General features: G+C 36.0%; 1 protein-coding gene across 1 annotated transcript in view; it reads left to right on the top strand.

The window, feature by feature from the left end:
* Positions 1–18054, top strand: part of LOC128981957 (homeobox protein OTX2-A-like) — a 49928-nt gene that overhangs the window by 30913 nt on the left and 961 nt on the right. Inside the window, exons 4-7 of the mRNA XM_054400960.1 lie at positions 536–687; positions 15092–15341; positions 16640–16854; positions 17765–17900. Of these exons, the coding sequence (XP_054256935.1) occupies positions 536–687; positions 15092–15341; positions 16640–16854; positions 17765–17848 (701 nt within the window). The 3' untranslated portion in view covers positions 17849–17900. The remainder of the gene's footprint in view (positions 1–535; positions 688–15091; positions 15342–16639; positions 16855–17764; positions 17901–18054) is intronic.

The following is an 18054-nucleotide window of genomic DNA, read 5'->3' on the forward strand; positions in this document are numbered from 1 at the left end:
AGTCCAAAGTTATTTTAAACTAGAGTCCTATTTTCTTTTCCCATTCGAAGGCACCAAATTTCTTTTGGGATAAAAGCGCTTCAGAATTTTACAGCGTACCTACGACCCACAAAACTACATCAAAATTGAAAGTTAGAATTTGCATTTGAAGGAACTATCCCTATCGTATAGCAGGTCACTCACCAATAGGCCCCAATCTTGAAGAAACGTCCTTACTATTCCAAACTGTGGCACGGAAACTGTATTGGGCTACACACGCCTCATAACATAACAGATAACCGGTGACAATAGAAAATTACATACAAAACCTATAGCTTTTTGACAAAATTTAAACATAGAAGGCTGGGGAGGATATGTCCTAAAACAGTCCCATCAGGGTCATAGTCCACTGAAACTTCACGGTAACGTCAAACTTAGGAGAATTTAAAGGCAATCTAACCTGCTTTTAGAGGGCATTTTTCATTTTTACTTTACACTTTTAGAGTTTCTTATCGAATCCACCAGAGAGTTGTCACAATAAGTGCAATGTTTGTAGGAAACCCCCGTAAGCAGCGACGAGAGAGGACGACGTTCACGAGAGCACAGCTCGACATCCTGGAGGCCCTGTTCTCCAAGACGAGGTACCCGGACATCTTCATGCGAGAAGAGGTGGCTCTCAAGATCAACCTTCCGGAGTCAAGAGTGCAGGTGAGCCATTAGTACTTCAGACAATAAGTTATATGATGATAGAGGATGATCAACGTGGATAAGGGGGGTTGATTAAGTATTTCATTAGGTTCGGTTAGGTTAGTTTGAGGTTAGTTTGCTAGTAAATATATTTCGACTGAACAGTGACTTTTTTTTTACCATAAACAGAGGCTACTTGCATCTATAGAGTTTTGCAATTGCAAAAGGAGCAGGTGGATCAATAGAGAAAGTTTTTGACTTTGGCTATGATTTTGTTAGGGCTGCACTACGCAAAACGAGAAGTTCACACATAACTTAACTAGTGTTGATATTTCGTGTCGTTGAAAGCTACGTTCTTTGGGATAGTCAAAACAGGAGGTTCAGCAAAATTAGAAAAGATTTGCAGAACGGCAAAGTAGAAAGTTCCATCAATATGCTTAAAGGAGAAATTGATAATTAGGTATGGAAAATGGATTATTTATACGTTTGGTACTGTTTGGTGTAGGTGTAGTCCCTACCACATATTAACTATACTCCCTTATAGATGTATCATTCTTATCGAAGGGCTAAGACTATTTCAGGGTTAGTTTTGTTCAGTTTTATAGATCGTTTTTGGTGCCTATTTCTTTTCTTCTTACCAAACCAATTTTAAAACGGTTTCAAGTAAATTCAACACGATATTCGTCAACTTTTGCCTGTACTCTATAATAACAGCTAAACAGTAAATCACAAATCGAAAAACCTTCCAATAAGAAAAGAAAAACTATTTAGTCAACTTCTCCCTCAAAGGATATTATCATGGAACACAAATAAAACTGGTTTTAGATTTTACAATAAAACGATGAGTCTACTTACGTGCTTAATTCAAAATCAGTGGTCCTATTCAATAAAAAGCATAATGGCAGAAGAATGATATAATGTCGACGAAGTGGTCCATCGAATTTATTAGTTTAGTTAAAACTCTTGATCAGATGGTTTGTTGGCTAAATGGTACATTCTTATGTTAAATAATTATAAAATAGCAACGGATGATACAGTTAGTAAATTGTGACATAAATAATAATACAAAACTGAAGTTAATGGTTGACGAGAAGTCTGGTGGTCTCCTGACCGTTGTCATCTCGGAAAAATCACAACGAATCACTCCTTGCCATCAACTTGCTGTATCCAGCATCTTCATCTAAATGTCGGTCAACTGGCTTGTCGAGCAATTTACCCGTCGGTCAACTGGCTTGTCGAGCAATTTACACTTCGGTCAAATTGTAAACCCTCAAATAAACGTAAACTAGCAACGAGAGATGGGCGAATTGGGACATAAAACCATCACCCTCGAAGCACAACGAGCAGTCCGACTGTTGTCACCTATGATAAGGTCACCCTACAAATCACCCCCTGTTATCTGCTATCAGCTGTCTCCAGTCCCTCCCCCGTCATGTTTTATATCTCTTCAATTATTGCTATAAGTCTGATCCGCTTACGGGCGGTCAACATACATATTCATGATTCTTATTGAAACGTCCCATTCGTATGCATTGGAAACAGTTGGTTTGATAATTGGGTGAGCACGGTGTCGATTAGGGTAGTATCAAATACTGCTGATTTGCTGGTGTTTTTTGCAAACAGTTTTCAATTTGTATCCCTCCGATAGTTTTATTGTGGTCTCATAACATTTTTTCGACGATTGTTTTTTTTTTTAAACTGAATGTTGTTTACAACTAGTGTAGGAACGAATGTAGGAGCCACAAATCACTTTGGGAAAGTGGTCCAAACCTCTCGACTTTATTTGTGTATGTCGGGGATCGACCCTGTACCCTCTGACACCGAAGTTCAAGGAGCTAACCACTAGTCAACTAGGCTAGCAACACCCCTAAAGATTTTACATTCTCCAAGCTTATCGGTGTCAATTTGGTTTTAATAGCAACTATCATAACAGATGTTCACGATCATGTCTTTGAAAAGTAATGTAGAGAATCAAACTTATTAGCCATTTGTTGATTAATATGTTCAAGTATCATTACATCCCCCCAAATTTTGTTAATGTTATAAATTAAAATGAGAAATATAGTAAAAAAAAACAACTGTAAGGAAATATATTTGTGTTAAACTTATTAAGCAAAATAAATGCAATAATAGTTTTTAAAGTGTGTACGTAAACAAATAAAGACTGGATTTTCCTGTTTGACTAAATGTAATTTAGACTATACAGTTTTCATACAATAATTGAGTGAAACCTGTATTATCTTATAATAAATTACGAACATTTTAACAGCAAACTTAACGTATTCAACTTGGTTATAAGGCTTTAGATTTATCATATAACTCGGAATCTATAGATTATGTAACCAGTTAGCTACTGGCATAAAATCAAAATATCACACTACACACATATCAATTACACTTTGACTATTGAACACTACAAACTTCTTGACTGAAAACCAAAACATCCAACTACTGAAAACTACAAACTTCTTGACTGAAAACCGAAACATCCAACTATTGAAAACTACAAACTTCTTGACTGAAAACCGAAACATCCAACTACCGAAAACTACAAACTTCTTGACTGAAAACCGGATCATACAACTACTAAAAACTACAAACTTCTTGCTTGACTGAAAACCGTAACATCCAACTACTGAAAACTACAAACTTCTGGACTGAAAACCGAAACATCCAACTACTGAAAACTACAAACTTCTGGACTGAAAACCGAAACATCCAACTACTGAAAACTACAAACTTCTTGACTGATAACCGAAACAACCAACTACTGAAAACTACAAACTTCTTGACTGATAAACGAAACAACCAACTACTGAAAACTACAAACTTTTTGACTGAAAACCGAAACAACCAACTACTGAAAACTACAAACTTCTTGACTGAAAACCGAAACATCCATCGAAAACTACAAACTTTTTGACTGAAAAACCGAAACATCCATCGAAAACTACAAACTTCTTCACTGAAAACCGAAACATCCAACTACTGAAAACTACAAACTTCTTCACACACTACCTTAACAGCTTGTTTTCGACCTTTATTAACAGTTATCATCCCACTACTGTACCTGGAAATTATCGATTTTATGCTACCAGTTAATTAAATTTCTGGCATTAAGGGCTGAGAACTAACACCATTCCGTATTATCAGATTGATTAGTACACTGCCAAGGGACATGTGTACTTGCATAAATAATTAATTACTCAATTATAATTAATCTATTGGCACGACAAGCTGTAATACTGGATCGGATAAACCGCCGTGGATAATGCAATTGAGAGGAAATTAGTATAACAATTAATACACATTACATATAAAAGGATTATAGAAACTGGATCAAACCTTTGTTTAAACACAGATGCAATTATTAATTTGACTTTACATTTACCTTTGCAATAATAGCAGAGTTAAATGTAACTGTTAGTTGGACTACAATAAGCTAAATTGAGATGTTATGCAATTGTAAGGAATGACAGCGACTTGCATTAAAGTCTAAAGTTAATAACACCAATTTGTGTTTCTGTATTATAGTGTTGTATTGTTACTAGGGGACTCTTGGCACTGACCCGTGGTTACGTAAAATCCATACAAATTTAATTTCGACTACATGTAATATCGATATAAATTAGAATACATCGATTATAAGACTCCATTTATGGTACAACGTTTCAAATGTATTCATTCTACTGTATTTTGTTTGTGCCTTTTTCTTAAAATCGGATTTACAAAATGAGTACTCTTGCACAAAACAACTCTATATTACCATTGACTAGATATAAAGTCAATGATACTACCATAGATAAAACAGTATCTTAGTCTATGATACTACCTTTGACTAGACTAAAGTACCAAACGTTCTAACCTCTACTAAAGCTGTAACAAATTTTATAATAAATATTTACGTAGAGGACCAAGCAGCTGATAGACCTGACGCTGATGCACAGAGGACATGATGTCAAAAACTGATTATGTCGAATACAAACTTTTAACCAAGCCAAATTGAAAGGCATCCTTTTTGCCTTTTTACAGTAGTAGGTCACATTAACTATCAAATGAACAAAAACGAAAGAAGAAGATGCCTTCTTTTTGAAATGGCTAATTCAACTATGATTTTTTTATAATTGAAGTAGTCAAAGAAATAACAAATTGGCTATAGTTGGTTCATATAGATGGAATGTTTAAGTATCCAAATTCCAAAGAATGTACAGTAGTTGTACTAGTTCTAGAGGGAACAATGATTACACAATTTAACAGTGCCCAAACTAAACCAAAACCCAAACGCCCGACCAGCCAGTCCTGCTGGCGGAACCCTTTATGACATTGTACCGCGGCTATCATTCTTTCTGGACACGGATAGTGGGCTTTACACAAAGTCATTATGTTAGGGAGAGGATATGATCCAACAGTGTGAATGAAGCGTCACGTAGCTTCTGGAGGCTAACACCAGGTGTCACGTGACCCAGCCATTGCCACGGCTGACTAGATATCATGGCTGCCGCGCTTTGTGTATATATAAAAGTGATGATTTGGTTATGTTAGGTTTTTTGAATTTTGAATTGATCTGTCATTGGGACCAAAGAAAAGGACAATTGTAACTATTGGGAGTTCAACATAAGTTTAATTATTTATTTTCTTTTTGAAAGAGGGAGACGTCATAATATGTTCTTTTATATATATATCATTTATGTTATTCACCCAGACTGTACTGTTGTTGTACTTGGACTGTACTGAGTTTAAACTGTACTGTAACTGGTCGACCTATAGATTGTCTCGGCCACTTTGAACAAGCCCTTGCCAACGTTAACATGTTTATCATTTAACAAACCTAGACTTGCAACCCATGTAACATACAATGCGATAAAATGTTTGTGAATTCCGGAAGGTTAACACGTAAATTATAGCTGAATGGCACGTTTACCTTTTGGGGGTAAAATGTGGTAACAATTTAGTAAACTCTGAAAAGGCGAGATAGGGATGGAAGCAAATTAATTGATAAGACGTCATGGTTAAAGCAAGAGATTTAAACAAACATGACGCTATTGAATTTCTTGAATAAAATAATAATAGAGATATGTGTGCTGTTTGGTATTTTTATAATTGCTATCATATGTTGCATATTTGATGTTTGTTTTTATTGTATTGTTGTTTTGAGCTTGAAGACTTACTTTTGGGATCTTGGCTAATAAAGTATCTATGTTTAACTGTGTACAACAAAAATCGTAAAACCAGAGTTGCAGCTGACGCCTCGTCATTTGGCCTAGGAGGGGTGATTGAACAATTTGTGGATGGAAAGTGGAAACCAATCACCTATGCATCGAGATCTTTATCACCGACAGAGATGCGTTATGCTCAGATAGAAAAGGAGGCACTGGCACTGACTTGGGCATGTGAGAGATTTTCACAGTATGTTTTAGGAACCGAGTTTGAACTTATGACTGACCATAAGCCTTTAGTTCAGGTGCTTGGAAGTAAACAAATCGCTAGTTTATCGGCAAGACTTCAGCGGTTAAGAATGAGAATGGCTTGTTTTAGATATAAAGTAACATATGTGAAAGGAACGGAATTTTATGTACCAGATGTTTTGTCTAGGAACCCCATTAAGTCAAATGAAGAACATGAAGACATATTGGAACAAGATTTGTTTGTTCAGAGTATTTTAGATGCTATTCCTTGTTCTGACAAAAGGCTCAAGGAAATCAAAGAAGCTCAGGATACTGATGAGGAATGCGGAAGAATTAAATCCTGGATTGTGAATAACAATTGGAATAAAAATTCGGTGTATTGGAAGTACAGGACTGATCTAAACATCAGTAAAGGATTCCTCCTTTTAGGCACAAGACTGTTTATTCCAAAATCGTTGAGAAAGGAAATACTGAGTAAAATACATGAAGGTCACATGGGAATTGTCAAATGTCGAAGGCGAGTGTATGAATCGGTGTGGTGGCCTGGCTGCTCAACAGATATTGCTACACTTGTAACAAATTGTCCTGTTTGCTTGGAGCAAAGAAGTAACAAATCAGAACCATTACTGTTGACTGAACTACCAAAAAATCCCTGGGAGTCTTTAGGTATTGATCTTTTGAAATGTAATGCAAAATGGTATTTAGTTGTGCAAGATTACTATTCTAGATTTCTTGAACTGGTTTATGTGGATGCATTGACTACCGGAGCTGTGGTTGCTAGATTGAAAAATATATTTGCTCGACATGGAGTACCATATGTGGTAAGAGCTGATGGAGGTCCGCAATTTACTTCTCAGGATTTTAAAAATTTTGCTGAAGAATATGGTTTCCGTATAGTGACATCAAGCCCAAGGTATCCACAATCAAACGGAGAAGCAGAAAAAGCAGTTGACATAGCGAAGCGGATTCTAACGAAATGTAGTGATCCAAATCTTGGATTGTTAGAATATAGAAATACACCCTTAGAGTCTGGTCTTTCACCTGCAGAGTTACTTTATTCACGGAAGCTCCGATCAACATTACCGTCAATAAATAACTTCAGACAGGTAACAAGGGAAAGATTGCAAAAGTTTAAAGAGAAGGATTTTTCAATCAAGGAAAGAAATAAGAGAAACTACGATGTAAGGAAAGGTGTAAGAGATCTCTCACAGCTTGATCAAAATGACAAAGTTTGGATTCCAGATTTAAAACGTTATGGACATGTTGAGAATAAATCAAATCATCCTCGGTCCTACCTGATAAATACACAGGCAGGGAAGATCAGAAGGAACAGGAGACATATAATAGCTGTGCATAGGCCTATTGAAAATCGTGGAAATAGATTTGAACACCAATACCAAGAAGACCAAGGAACTGAAACTGATGCTGGACATAATTACAATAGCAATGAAAATGACAGACCTAAAAGAAGTGTAAAACCACCTCTTAGATACAGTGATTCAGATTTTTACAAATAAACTAAAAAAAAGAGAAAAGAGAAGATGTGCTGTTTGGTATTTTTATAATTGCTATCATATGTTGCATATTTGATGTTTGTTTTTATTGTATTGTTGTTTTGAGCTTGAAGACTTACTTTTGGGATCTTGGCTAATAAAGTATCTATGTTTAACTGTGGTGTGAGTTTTACCTTTCACTTCAATATGTGTCTACTGTCTATTGGTTAGCTGTTTGAATGCGAAAAAGAGTTAGTTAGTTACTGAGATTTAAAATGTGAATAGTATCTAAAAAATTAACTAATAATCTAATAAACTAACCAATAAGTGTTCATTCTTACATTAACATCCGTAATTTCAATTCATCGAACCCATCAAAGGGAAATTTATCTATTGTTCATACTGTTTCCGTCGGTTTTGATCTTTTACTTAATTGAAAAATAAATTATTCACTGTACCCCACGAAATAACAGCAAGGGATGATCGTCAGTTTCAAAAAGTAACGTTGATCATTGTAAAAATATCATGGTAGAATGAATAAATATTGTGATAGCTTCACTTGCAATTAATGAAAATAATCGTACAAATCGCATCAAAGCAATGAATGGTTGATAAAACAGCTTAACTCCTTTAGAATCTCTTGCAATCATAACACCAATAACGCATAATACACTGATAGACATCGACTGTTCGCATTGTATTTATAATGTGAGCAAAGAATAGTAGTCGGGTTTTCTTACAGAATACAATAAGTAAACTTAAACTATATAGTTTATAAATACAGTGAGGTGATAGCTATTAATTTATAAATAGAAAAGGTAAAACTAAAAGTACCAACTGAAATTTATATTTTGATTCTTTGTGCCAAAATTACTGTCCCCATCTCCAAATGTGTTGGTAGACACTATATTTAAATGCCTTGTAAATTTGCAAAAACTAAAAGTAAAGTAAGGTTAAGTGTTTACTGTATAGTCACAGAAGGCTTAATCGTCCAACGAAAATTACTATTAAAATGTTTAATTTTTTTATATGCCTAAACAAACATACCTGACCACATCTTTCCTATAGTGGTAGTAAGATTCCTCTGGACATTTTAATAGAAATTTAAAACGTCACTGCCATGTTTACATTGTCAACTGTGCGGACTAAGTCATCTAACTCTGATTGTAGAGGTGAAAATTTTGATAAATTTAAATGACGCATGCAATAGATTGACTGCGTGTTTATACTGAATGAAAACGTTGCCTTGAAGTACAGTGTGGCAAAGTATTGCTGTAGTTAGCAAAAGGGATAATTGCACAGCTAAAGTTATCAACTAAAATGTTGCACATAAGTTGATATTTTTTCTTTCTGACATTTCCAATTGTAGTGAAAATTGACGTGTTTACGATTACACATGTTAGAGAGCGTCTAAAACGAAAATTTTTGGCAAAAATTATACAGTTACATCGATGTACCAACTTTATCGTCCACCTCCGATCATGGTGAAAATTCTCTTTGCATTTAAATATTTAAATGACGTCTGTAAGAGATCGCTGGAACCAGAGACCAGTGCTGGAGTGTAGGAATGCGCGAAACCCTTGAGGAACATAGCATTGATCGGGCACTTGGGGCGCTTCCCCCCCCCCCCCCGGTGGCACACCCACCCCCTCGCAGACAATCAGGTCCAAACGACAAAAAACGACATCCTTGTGTGGTGATCACAGGGATTACATCGACAGTCGTCGTTAAACAACTTGCTACGCGAACAAAGCTTTCAAATTGTCTCCATTTCAATTACTCAATACAGAAAGAGGTTTGAACTGCTTCGATTTCAACTTGCTACAGCGTCGTGAACAAACCTGTGAAATTGTCTCCATCTAAATTACTTCGCAGAGAAAAGGATGTTTGAACTGAGTAAAAACAAACTAAACAACTTGCTAGTCGCGAACAAGGCTTTCAAATTGTCTCCATTTCAATTACTCAATACAGAAAGAGGTTTGAACTGCTTCGATATGTTTAACAACTTGCTACAGCGTCGAAACCGTCGAAACAAACCTGTGAAATTGTCTCCATTTAAATTACTTCGCAGAGGCAATGAGGGTTGAACTGAGTAAAAACAAATTAAACAACTTGCTAGTCGCGAACAAAGCTTTCAAATTGTCACCATTTAAATTACTCCATTCAAAAAGACGGTTTGAACGACGTAAAGGCATTTGTAGCTTGCTACATCGTCGCGAACAAAGCTTTCAAATTGTCTAATTTAATTCATGGATAGGCAAGTATTTTAAGCAAATGGCTACAGAGTCGCGACTCGCTACAACAGTGACTCGAAGCGACGCGCTACGTATCTACACGGCGCTCCCAGCGGTGGACGCCAGAACATATGTTAACCGCAGCACTGCCACAGACAATATAATACTGTACTGATATCGGTATACATTTAATTCTATTCGTCTATTCACCAGCTTACCAAGAATTTAACGATAGGTGCTACGCTACACCCAAACCCAAAAGAACATGATGCAAATGGTAAAGTCTGCCTCAAGCAGAAGTATCACTTTCAACTGAATGTAGCGACAACACCAAAACTATTAGATTATCAGCTGATTGTAGTGACAACTGGTGTGAGTCAGCTGATTGTAGTCAGCTGATGACCTTGAACACCGCCCCAGGTAAAGATAAGGAACCGCGATGCGAACTCACGTCCATCCCTCATTAGTTACTATTGAAGCAGACTTTCACAGTTGCTTCCCGCACTCATTGTTAGCATCAGGGCAGAACACCCTTGCTTTCAAACTACTTCTTGGTATTGTTTTGCTATTGAAATAGAATAGTTGATTTGTGCACCTTCTGGTAAAGCAAAGTAGGGCTCTTTTTACGGCTATGATATGATGCACAACAATAGATTTTTAAACCTCACTAATCAATTCCGGGAACGAATGTAGATTAATGTAAGTATAGGCTAAACATATCAAGAAGAGACAAAGTGGGTTGTTAAAACATAACGCATTTTCTAAATTTCTTGTAAAATAGAAAGTAAACCTGTACTAGGCCTGAGGGAGTAGTAGAGTGTGTAGTTAATTTAATTTACAGTGTATTCTATTTTACAAACGCTTTTCTCATAACGTTCTTCTAACCTAACTAGCAAAGTCTCTAATTAATTATGGTGAATTCTTACCTTGTTTTCGTAAACGGTTTTCTCCGAGAAGACTTTTCGTGTATTGTTAAGCTTTATAAAATGACATGTGAAAGTTTAAAGAAATAATTAACTTTTGCAATTACAACTTTTGTCTATACTGCATAAGATTATTAGATGTTTTCACACTAAACTATGTATAGTTGAAGATTATAGTGAAATATGAGTGCTGAATAAATTAAATGATTGGTTTGCTACTGACTACGATCAGATCGTTTTTCAACCGGAATCATTTATAAAAATCCCAATAATAAAGAACAATTGGGTACAATTTCGAGCCAAAATATTCGACTTTTCACATGATCGAACCGGCAACCTTGCAACAACTGAAATTACAACAAAAAGTATCACCGTACTTCCTAAAATCAGAAATACGCGATCGTTCCATTAAAACCCTTCCCATCTTCGCATCTATTGACGTAGAATTGCAGAGTCGATGACAAATTGGGGTGGTAGGAATGTGAGTTACATAAGGAGAAGCCCGCTCCCGCCCCAGGTAATACATAGGGTCTGGGCTTTGTGCGATCGTCACCCTCGTCCAGGGTTGATATTAAACAGCTATCGTGGGACTTTTGTATCCTTGTCACCCCCTCTCCTCCTCCTCCCACAACGACATTCACCTTTCTCATAGTCATCAACAGGAGGTGAAAAGGCTGACAGAAGTTTGATGGGTAAATTTGAAACGTTTGAGATTTCATTCTGCATTGGTTTGAGATATGATTGTATTTAGAACAATAATAATGTAATTCGAAGGTTGTTAGACTTGAAATTATGTTTATTTAGATTAAATTACGAAAGAAATCAGTATGACTCCGTAACCTCAACCCGATATGTAGAACAGTAAAAGACAACGTGTGAAAAGTAATTTATGATGGCAAATTTCAATTGTGTATGTTTAACTTTTTTGAATACCGGTAGATAATTTTTTTTTTAGAATTTTAATTTAAGATATTAAAAGTATATACACATGAAAATCTCAAGCCCACAGTTTCTATATCCTGTGGAAATAAATATCCCTTTCACATTATTGTAATTACACAGCTTTGTCTTCGATTGCAAACAGTTTCAATCGACATGCTAAATCAATATGTTAACTAGTAAAACCAATGTGCTGTTCCAAGTAAAATTATTTTATGTAGTTGGTGAAAAAAACATACAAACCCTTTCAACGAACTAACAACAATAGCAAATTGAACTATGCAATATATCAACATTCCATCCCCACATTTTTAGAATATATTGTAACACGTCTCAAATTGCAATTTAAAAGTTCGTTTAACCGGAGAGTAAAATCTGTAATTGGACCCAGCTTAAACGCAATGGCGGTAGTGAGAATAGCTGTGACAATGACCACAAGTTTCATACGGCGTTAATCCCGCGCGGTTGAATAATACACAGAGTATCACGCGGCAATTCCACAGAGTAACACCCGCTGAGTATTATATAAGTAATCATGCAACCGTTGAATATCAAACACACTGATAATAAGCGTCACTAATAGCATCCAAGCCGGTGGCAGTCTAAACAGATTGTGTGATTTGACACGATTCTCTGTAATAATGCTTTTAGATGTACTCTGGGATGGTAAATTATATGAACAGTGCCTAGTATTATTAGCGCTGATCACAGGCACATTTGTTTCTTTGATCGGTTTCATACAATTTACGTGCTTTTGGTGTACTGTGAAGATAATTCTGGTGATATAAATGGACGAGAGATGTATCTAATGTATTAACTGATTGCAAAACAAAACAACAAAATTGCATAACAAAACTGTTATGATTCTTGATAAAGGCGTTATGCGGTTACTATATCAGTCTTTGAATATTATTTTATCATTATCAATTGAGATGGAGACGCCTAAGAGTTATCTTTGTTAGTGATTATCTTGTAGAATGGAGTGATCTACAGCTTTGTTACAGACTAAGACCAGCTGTTTCATTAGTCAGGACCATTTATCAAAAGCGCAATGATTAGATTAAGGATAGATGGGTCCAGTTTTGATTCATCAAAAAGCTGCAGACTTTTCTCAGGATCGAACCGGCGACCTTTTGCATAACTAGGCTCCTAATAGACCTCCAGTAGTTAAGTTCTTAACATTTTGTTGCTTTTTTTGCTGTTGGTGGTACAACAAGAGTGCTGTAATATCATTGACTATATTGGATATTAGCATAGATCAAACATAATCTATGATACTAGCTGACTCTGAAGTAGACATCCCATAATAAGAAAATAAATTACAATTATAATTTGTAGCATAATGGCAAAATAATTTGAAAATTTGAGGAGTTACTAATGATAACATATCTAAAAAATTGCTACAACAGAATAATAATATGTTGTATAACCGTTATAACCTCTACCAACAAACAATGATGTGTAGGTTTCATGGGGACAGTGCAAAAAAACTTATAGACCAAGAAGAATTTTGCTTATAAGGTTGGTATGATAGATGCACAATATTTCAATAACATTGGTTATTTTATTTTTTCATACACAGTTATTTTCTTTAACATGAAGTGAGGAAAAATACAATTCATTGTTAAAATGAATTTATTATAAAAAGTATAAAGTCTACATCTAGAAGAATTAATGTGGCAATTATAATTCATAACTGTTAAAACACATGAAAGAAAGATTTACAAACAAATGATGAGTAAAACACTTTATTTAATTCATGTTGAGGCAAAAAGAAAAACAACATATAACACAATTATTTACTAATCTCTTATGTGTAAAAGGTGAAACAGAACATGTTAATTTAGTAGATTGTAGTTTAAGCTGACAGAACAGTAAAGGACTGAGCAGTAATATTCATCATGCAGCTCTACAGTTGAAATCCCCCTTACACAGAGTAATACATCAAGAGTTCAAAGGCAAATCACATAGAGTAATATCACCAGCACACCATTATGCCGTATGATATGATGTAAGCTCAGTATGTCTGATCTAAGATGTTCTTGTACTTGTAGGAACTGATCTCGTTAGTGTAGTAGTATCGGTTTAGGAATACTGTCAATGCAATAGGATTTTCTAGATTTATTTTTAGAAATAAGTTATTATACACATACAGTAAGCGATGATTCATTTTTGTACATATGACATATACAATATGGGATTTTTTTGGGAAATAATATTATTATCAAGTAAGCATTGATTCATTGGTGTGTGACATCTAAAATAAATGGTTATTTTTACTTCAAGGAGATAATAGGGTAGCTTTTTTGAATCTCAGGTATGTTTTATCAATAACAAGTGTTTTATATATAATCGAACTAATGTTTGTGTTAAAACAAATTCCAGGAAAAAGTTAAAGATTCATTTTAATAATTCTTTGAGTAGAAACTAAGACTTAACCATTGAGAAAATAATATAGTTGGAAACAAAAAAGCTGGTACTGTAGTTGTAATGATTTTAAAATGTAAAATGATTACTGGGTATCTTAAATTTGTAGTAAGATAAAACTATACAAGAAAAAAGTTTTATACAAAAAATCCCTCGTTCCTAGAGTCCATTGAGAGCAAGGGCTGATTTAACTTTTGAAAGAGTATAAAACTGGCTGAAACTTAAGTATTAAAATAGAATATCAAGTTATATTCATAGTCAACAATATCATACTCATTTTACACTTTTCATACCTAAAACCCCTCACTTTTTTGACTATATACACCTACAGCACCTAATAGTATATCACCTATAGTGGTTTGTTCTGCTGTTTTAATTTTTGAAAGTTACCCCTTTGAAATATTTCTAACTGATTTATGAATCTTCATTTACACTATACATGATTCCTTACACAGTATATAGTACAACCCACAAAAACCAATCTAAAGGAGGTGCATACTTCAACCTCCTTCCTGAACACTTGATCATGAGATTAATTTAACCTGCTTCAAAAACAAAACGTGCTTCGTAGGTTCAGTTTCTGTAAAATCAAAATGTAACTACAGAGAGAGAAGTAAGGTACAGAGGAAACACGTTTATGGGGGAACCGTGCGCTATTAGCTCTGGTATGGTATGCTGGAAATACAATTGTGATAACCAAGGAAGAGTCCATACGGTGGGTGAGCACTGTTCAGAAATTCCTATCACACATGACACTGGCTGGGTCTTCCACTGTGACTCCGTGCGCATTGTTGGATATGAGGGCAAAGGCGGTGCTGCGAGACTTTGCCCTAGACACCAACACCAGTGATAGACACCACTTAAACCATGGATTGTATCCTCTGTTCCTTACTTCTCTATTATGTAACAAATAAATCACTTGTAAATATCTTTTGAAGTTTGTACTATTTGAAATGTACTCAAAGAACATGCCGTTAAAGAATATTGTCTATTGTTCTGTTTAGGTTTGGTTCAAGAACCGCAGAGCCAAGTGTAGACAGCAGGTGAAACAGCATCAGCAGTCTCAGCAGCACAACGGAGACAAGAGTCGGGCCGTGGCCAAGCCTAAGGCCAGCAATCCACCGGCCACCACGGCCAAGACTACCACCACCTCCTCGGCCTCCAGTCCGGGCCCTGGCCTACACAGAGACAGCCCCTCCTACATCAAGCCTCTACTGACGGGCACACCTCCTGTACCCTCCGTCTACTCCTCTGGTAGGTCTGCCACATGATTCACTTCATAAAATAACTTCACTTGGATGGAACATATTTAGACCAAAATATGAATACAGTAGTTGATGACATGGGCGTTTATCAATACGGGCTGAGCTCCCCCTGAGATTTTGCAGTAAAAATATAAAATTGAAAAAGCAAATTAAGATACAAAATCAACCATTTTGTTCTACATTTCAAACATTTTCTGGAGAGGACCCCTTAACCTCCTCTATATGGGGGTTTTTCCGTACCTCTGCCCTCCTTATGTAAAAGCTTTATGTACGTCCATAATAAATGAGTGAAATTCTTTTATAGCCATTGTTACTGTCTTATATTAGCAGTTTCTTTGTTCAACCATCGATCAAGAACAGCTAGATCCAGTGATGTAGCTGTAAATCCCGTGTTGGAACGCTCAATTTTGTTGCGGAAAGTCCACTTAGCAGTACGAATACATAGGTTTATCAAAAAAAGCAGAGGGGAAACGCTGTTCCCATATATTCCACTAGGTCCAATTTCAAACCTTCAAAAAGTTTAAGACAAATGATGCTTATTTAAACCTGAATATTGGTGATCAATGAGTGTAGAATTGAGTGGAGATGGCTGGTGTAGCTTTTGTTCGGACTAAAAGGTGTGCTGTTTCTTTAGTCCATCTTAAACGATCAAAAACTAACGACTTTTCTTACGATTTAACCAGATTGCACTATATTTACTCAGCTCCTAAGCTATTTGCCTTATAAAGTAGTAAATCAACCTTTTAGCATAACAAAACAGGCCTAGATACATTTCTATATAAAATTTGTACAAATTTTAACATAAACTTATCAGTGTTTTGGTAAGATTCTCTACTTTTATCTTAAACTAGACACATTATTGTTGAAATGTATGCTTCATTGACTTTCTTGAGCACCATATAGTTATAAGCTGCAAAAATAATTTTACTGGTTCTTTAATTAAAATCTACTCCACTTGTTCAAATTGGCTCTTCAATTTCCAATTATCATGGCATCAGTTTAAATTTCTCTCTTGAGCTCAAATCACTCTTTTTTGGAAAAACAGAAATTTAGGTTGGTATCTTCACATTTAACTGTAAGCTGAATTGATTTGTGTGCTGTAAGCTTCAAAAGTTCTATGTTGAATTTGTCACTATAAGGTGTAGAAGAAAGATGGATACCAAGCAAAAGGTAAGAAAAGCCACAATCTTAGTGTAACAGAAACAGAATGCTCTAATTTTTTCCCTGCAGAAACATAACTCTCAGCTCTAAAACCTGGTAAAATAATCATATTCCCTACTTCAGCAGGTTCGAACACGTCGATATGGAGTCCAGCTGTGATAGACTCGTGTGTGGAGGCGCAGAGAGGGGTAACGTCTAGTGCAGGAGGTGGGGGTTACACGCCTTCCCCCTCCACACCTACGACCAACTGCTACCCTCCGCCTCACCAGAACTACAACCCTTACTACTCAGGCATGGACTACCTGGGCCCCACTGCGATATCCCACTCACAATTAAATCCAGTAAGTGAAGTTGATTACACAGTTACTGTACAGGAAAATGAGAAATTCAATAGTAATGAACGTTTATGGAGTATGTTACATGTACCTAAAGTATAAGGATAGTCTGGTCACAAGGGAGGGGGGGGGGAGAGACATGGGTAGAAGTATGGGGCGACCGCAGTAACCAAATGTACATGTAGATGATTAAGCCTAAGCAAATGACATGAGAAACGGTTAAAAAACCATTTTAGCCAACCATCAAAGGAAATTTGAAGAGTAGAATTTGCATCAAAGGCTAGATGTAGGTTAAATCAGAATCACAGAGCAAATAAATGTACCACTAAACACAGTTCAATCACAGAGAAGTAAGGCACAAAGGAAACAGTCAAAAGTACACTTGAGTTGTGTCTAGCACTAGCCACTGCATGGTGACTAGGGCAAAGTCCATCACTGCCCCCCTTGTCCTCATGTACTACTAGTCACAACACTCACAGTGGAGGAAGACCCTGAGTGATAGGAATTTCCACACAGAGCTCGGGCTCTTCTTTGGGTGTCGCAAGTATATTTCTGACACAACATACTACAGCTGAAAACTGCATGGTCCGAGCATAAGCGAGCTTCTTCTGTACCTTACTTCTGTGTGGTTGAATCAAAATTTGTTTACATTTTTTAGCTATGATTCTTATTTTTTAAAAGCATTATTGATCATCTAAGCTAGGATCCTATTATTATTCTATTTGGGGATTTGGAAATGCGTTGTGTCAAAAATAGCATTAAAAAAAAGTGGGATTATGATGGTTGTAATTGCCTCTATCAACCAGTACTTTGTCAATAAGGGGGAGAAGGGTCTGTATTGTTTACGGTAGATATTTACATATTCCTTTGTAAAAACTCCTTGCAAGTCTAAAATATTACTGATTTTCCTCAACAGGAAACGAGTATTGAAAGCTCATGGGTTAAACGTGAAGACTCATCGTCCTGGTTCTACAACTCCACAGGTTGGGACAGGAAATGAGACCAGCTTCAACAGCTGCGTTACAGTATGTTCCAGAAACGGCCTGAACTTGGTAAGTTGCTTCAAACAAGTTTATGAAAGAATTTTAAAATTTACTTTACCAGCATGAATTCTTCCTAGGGATTGTTAAGGTGCCACTACCTTACAAAATATAATGCAGGATTACACGGATTCCAAAAAAGATACAATGACTAGTCAAAGCAGAT

The sequence above is a fragment of the Macrosteles quadrilineatus genome, unplaced genomic scaffold (assembly GCF_028750875.1).
Source record: "Macrosteles quadrilineatus isolate MER2022 unplaced genomic scaffold, UCM_ALF_1.0 Scaffold_60__1_contigs__length_738512, whole genome shotgun sequence".
NCBI lineage: Eukaryota > Metazoa > Arthropoda > Insecta > Hemiptera > Cicadellidae > Macrosteles > Macrosteles quadrilineatus.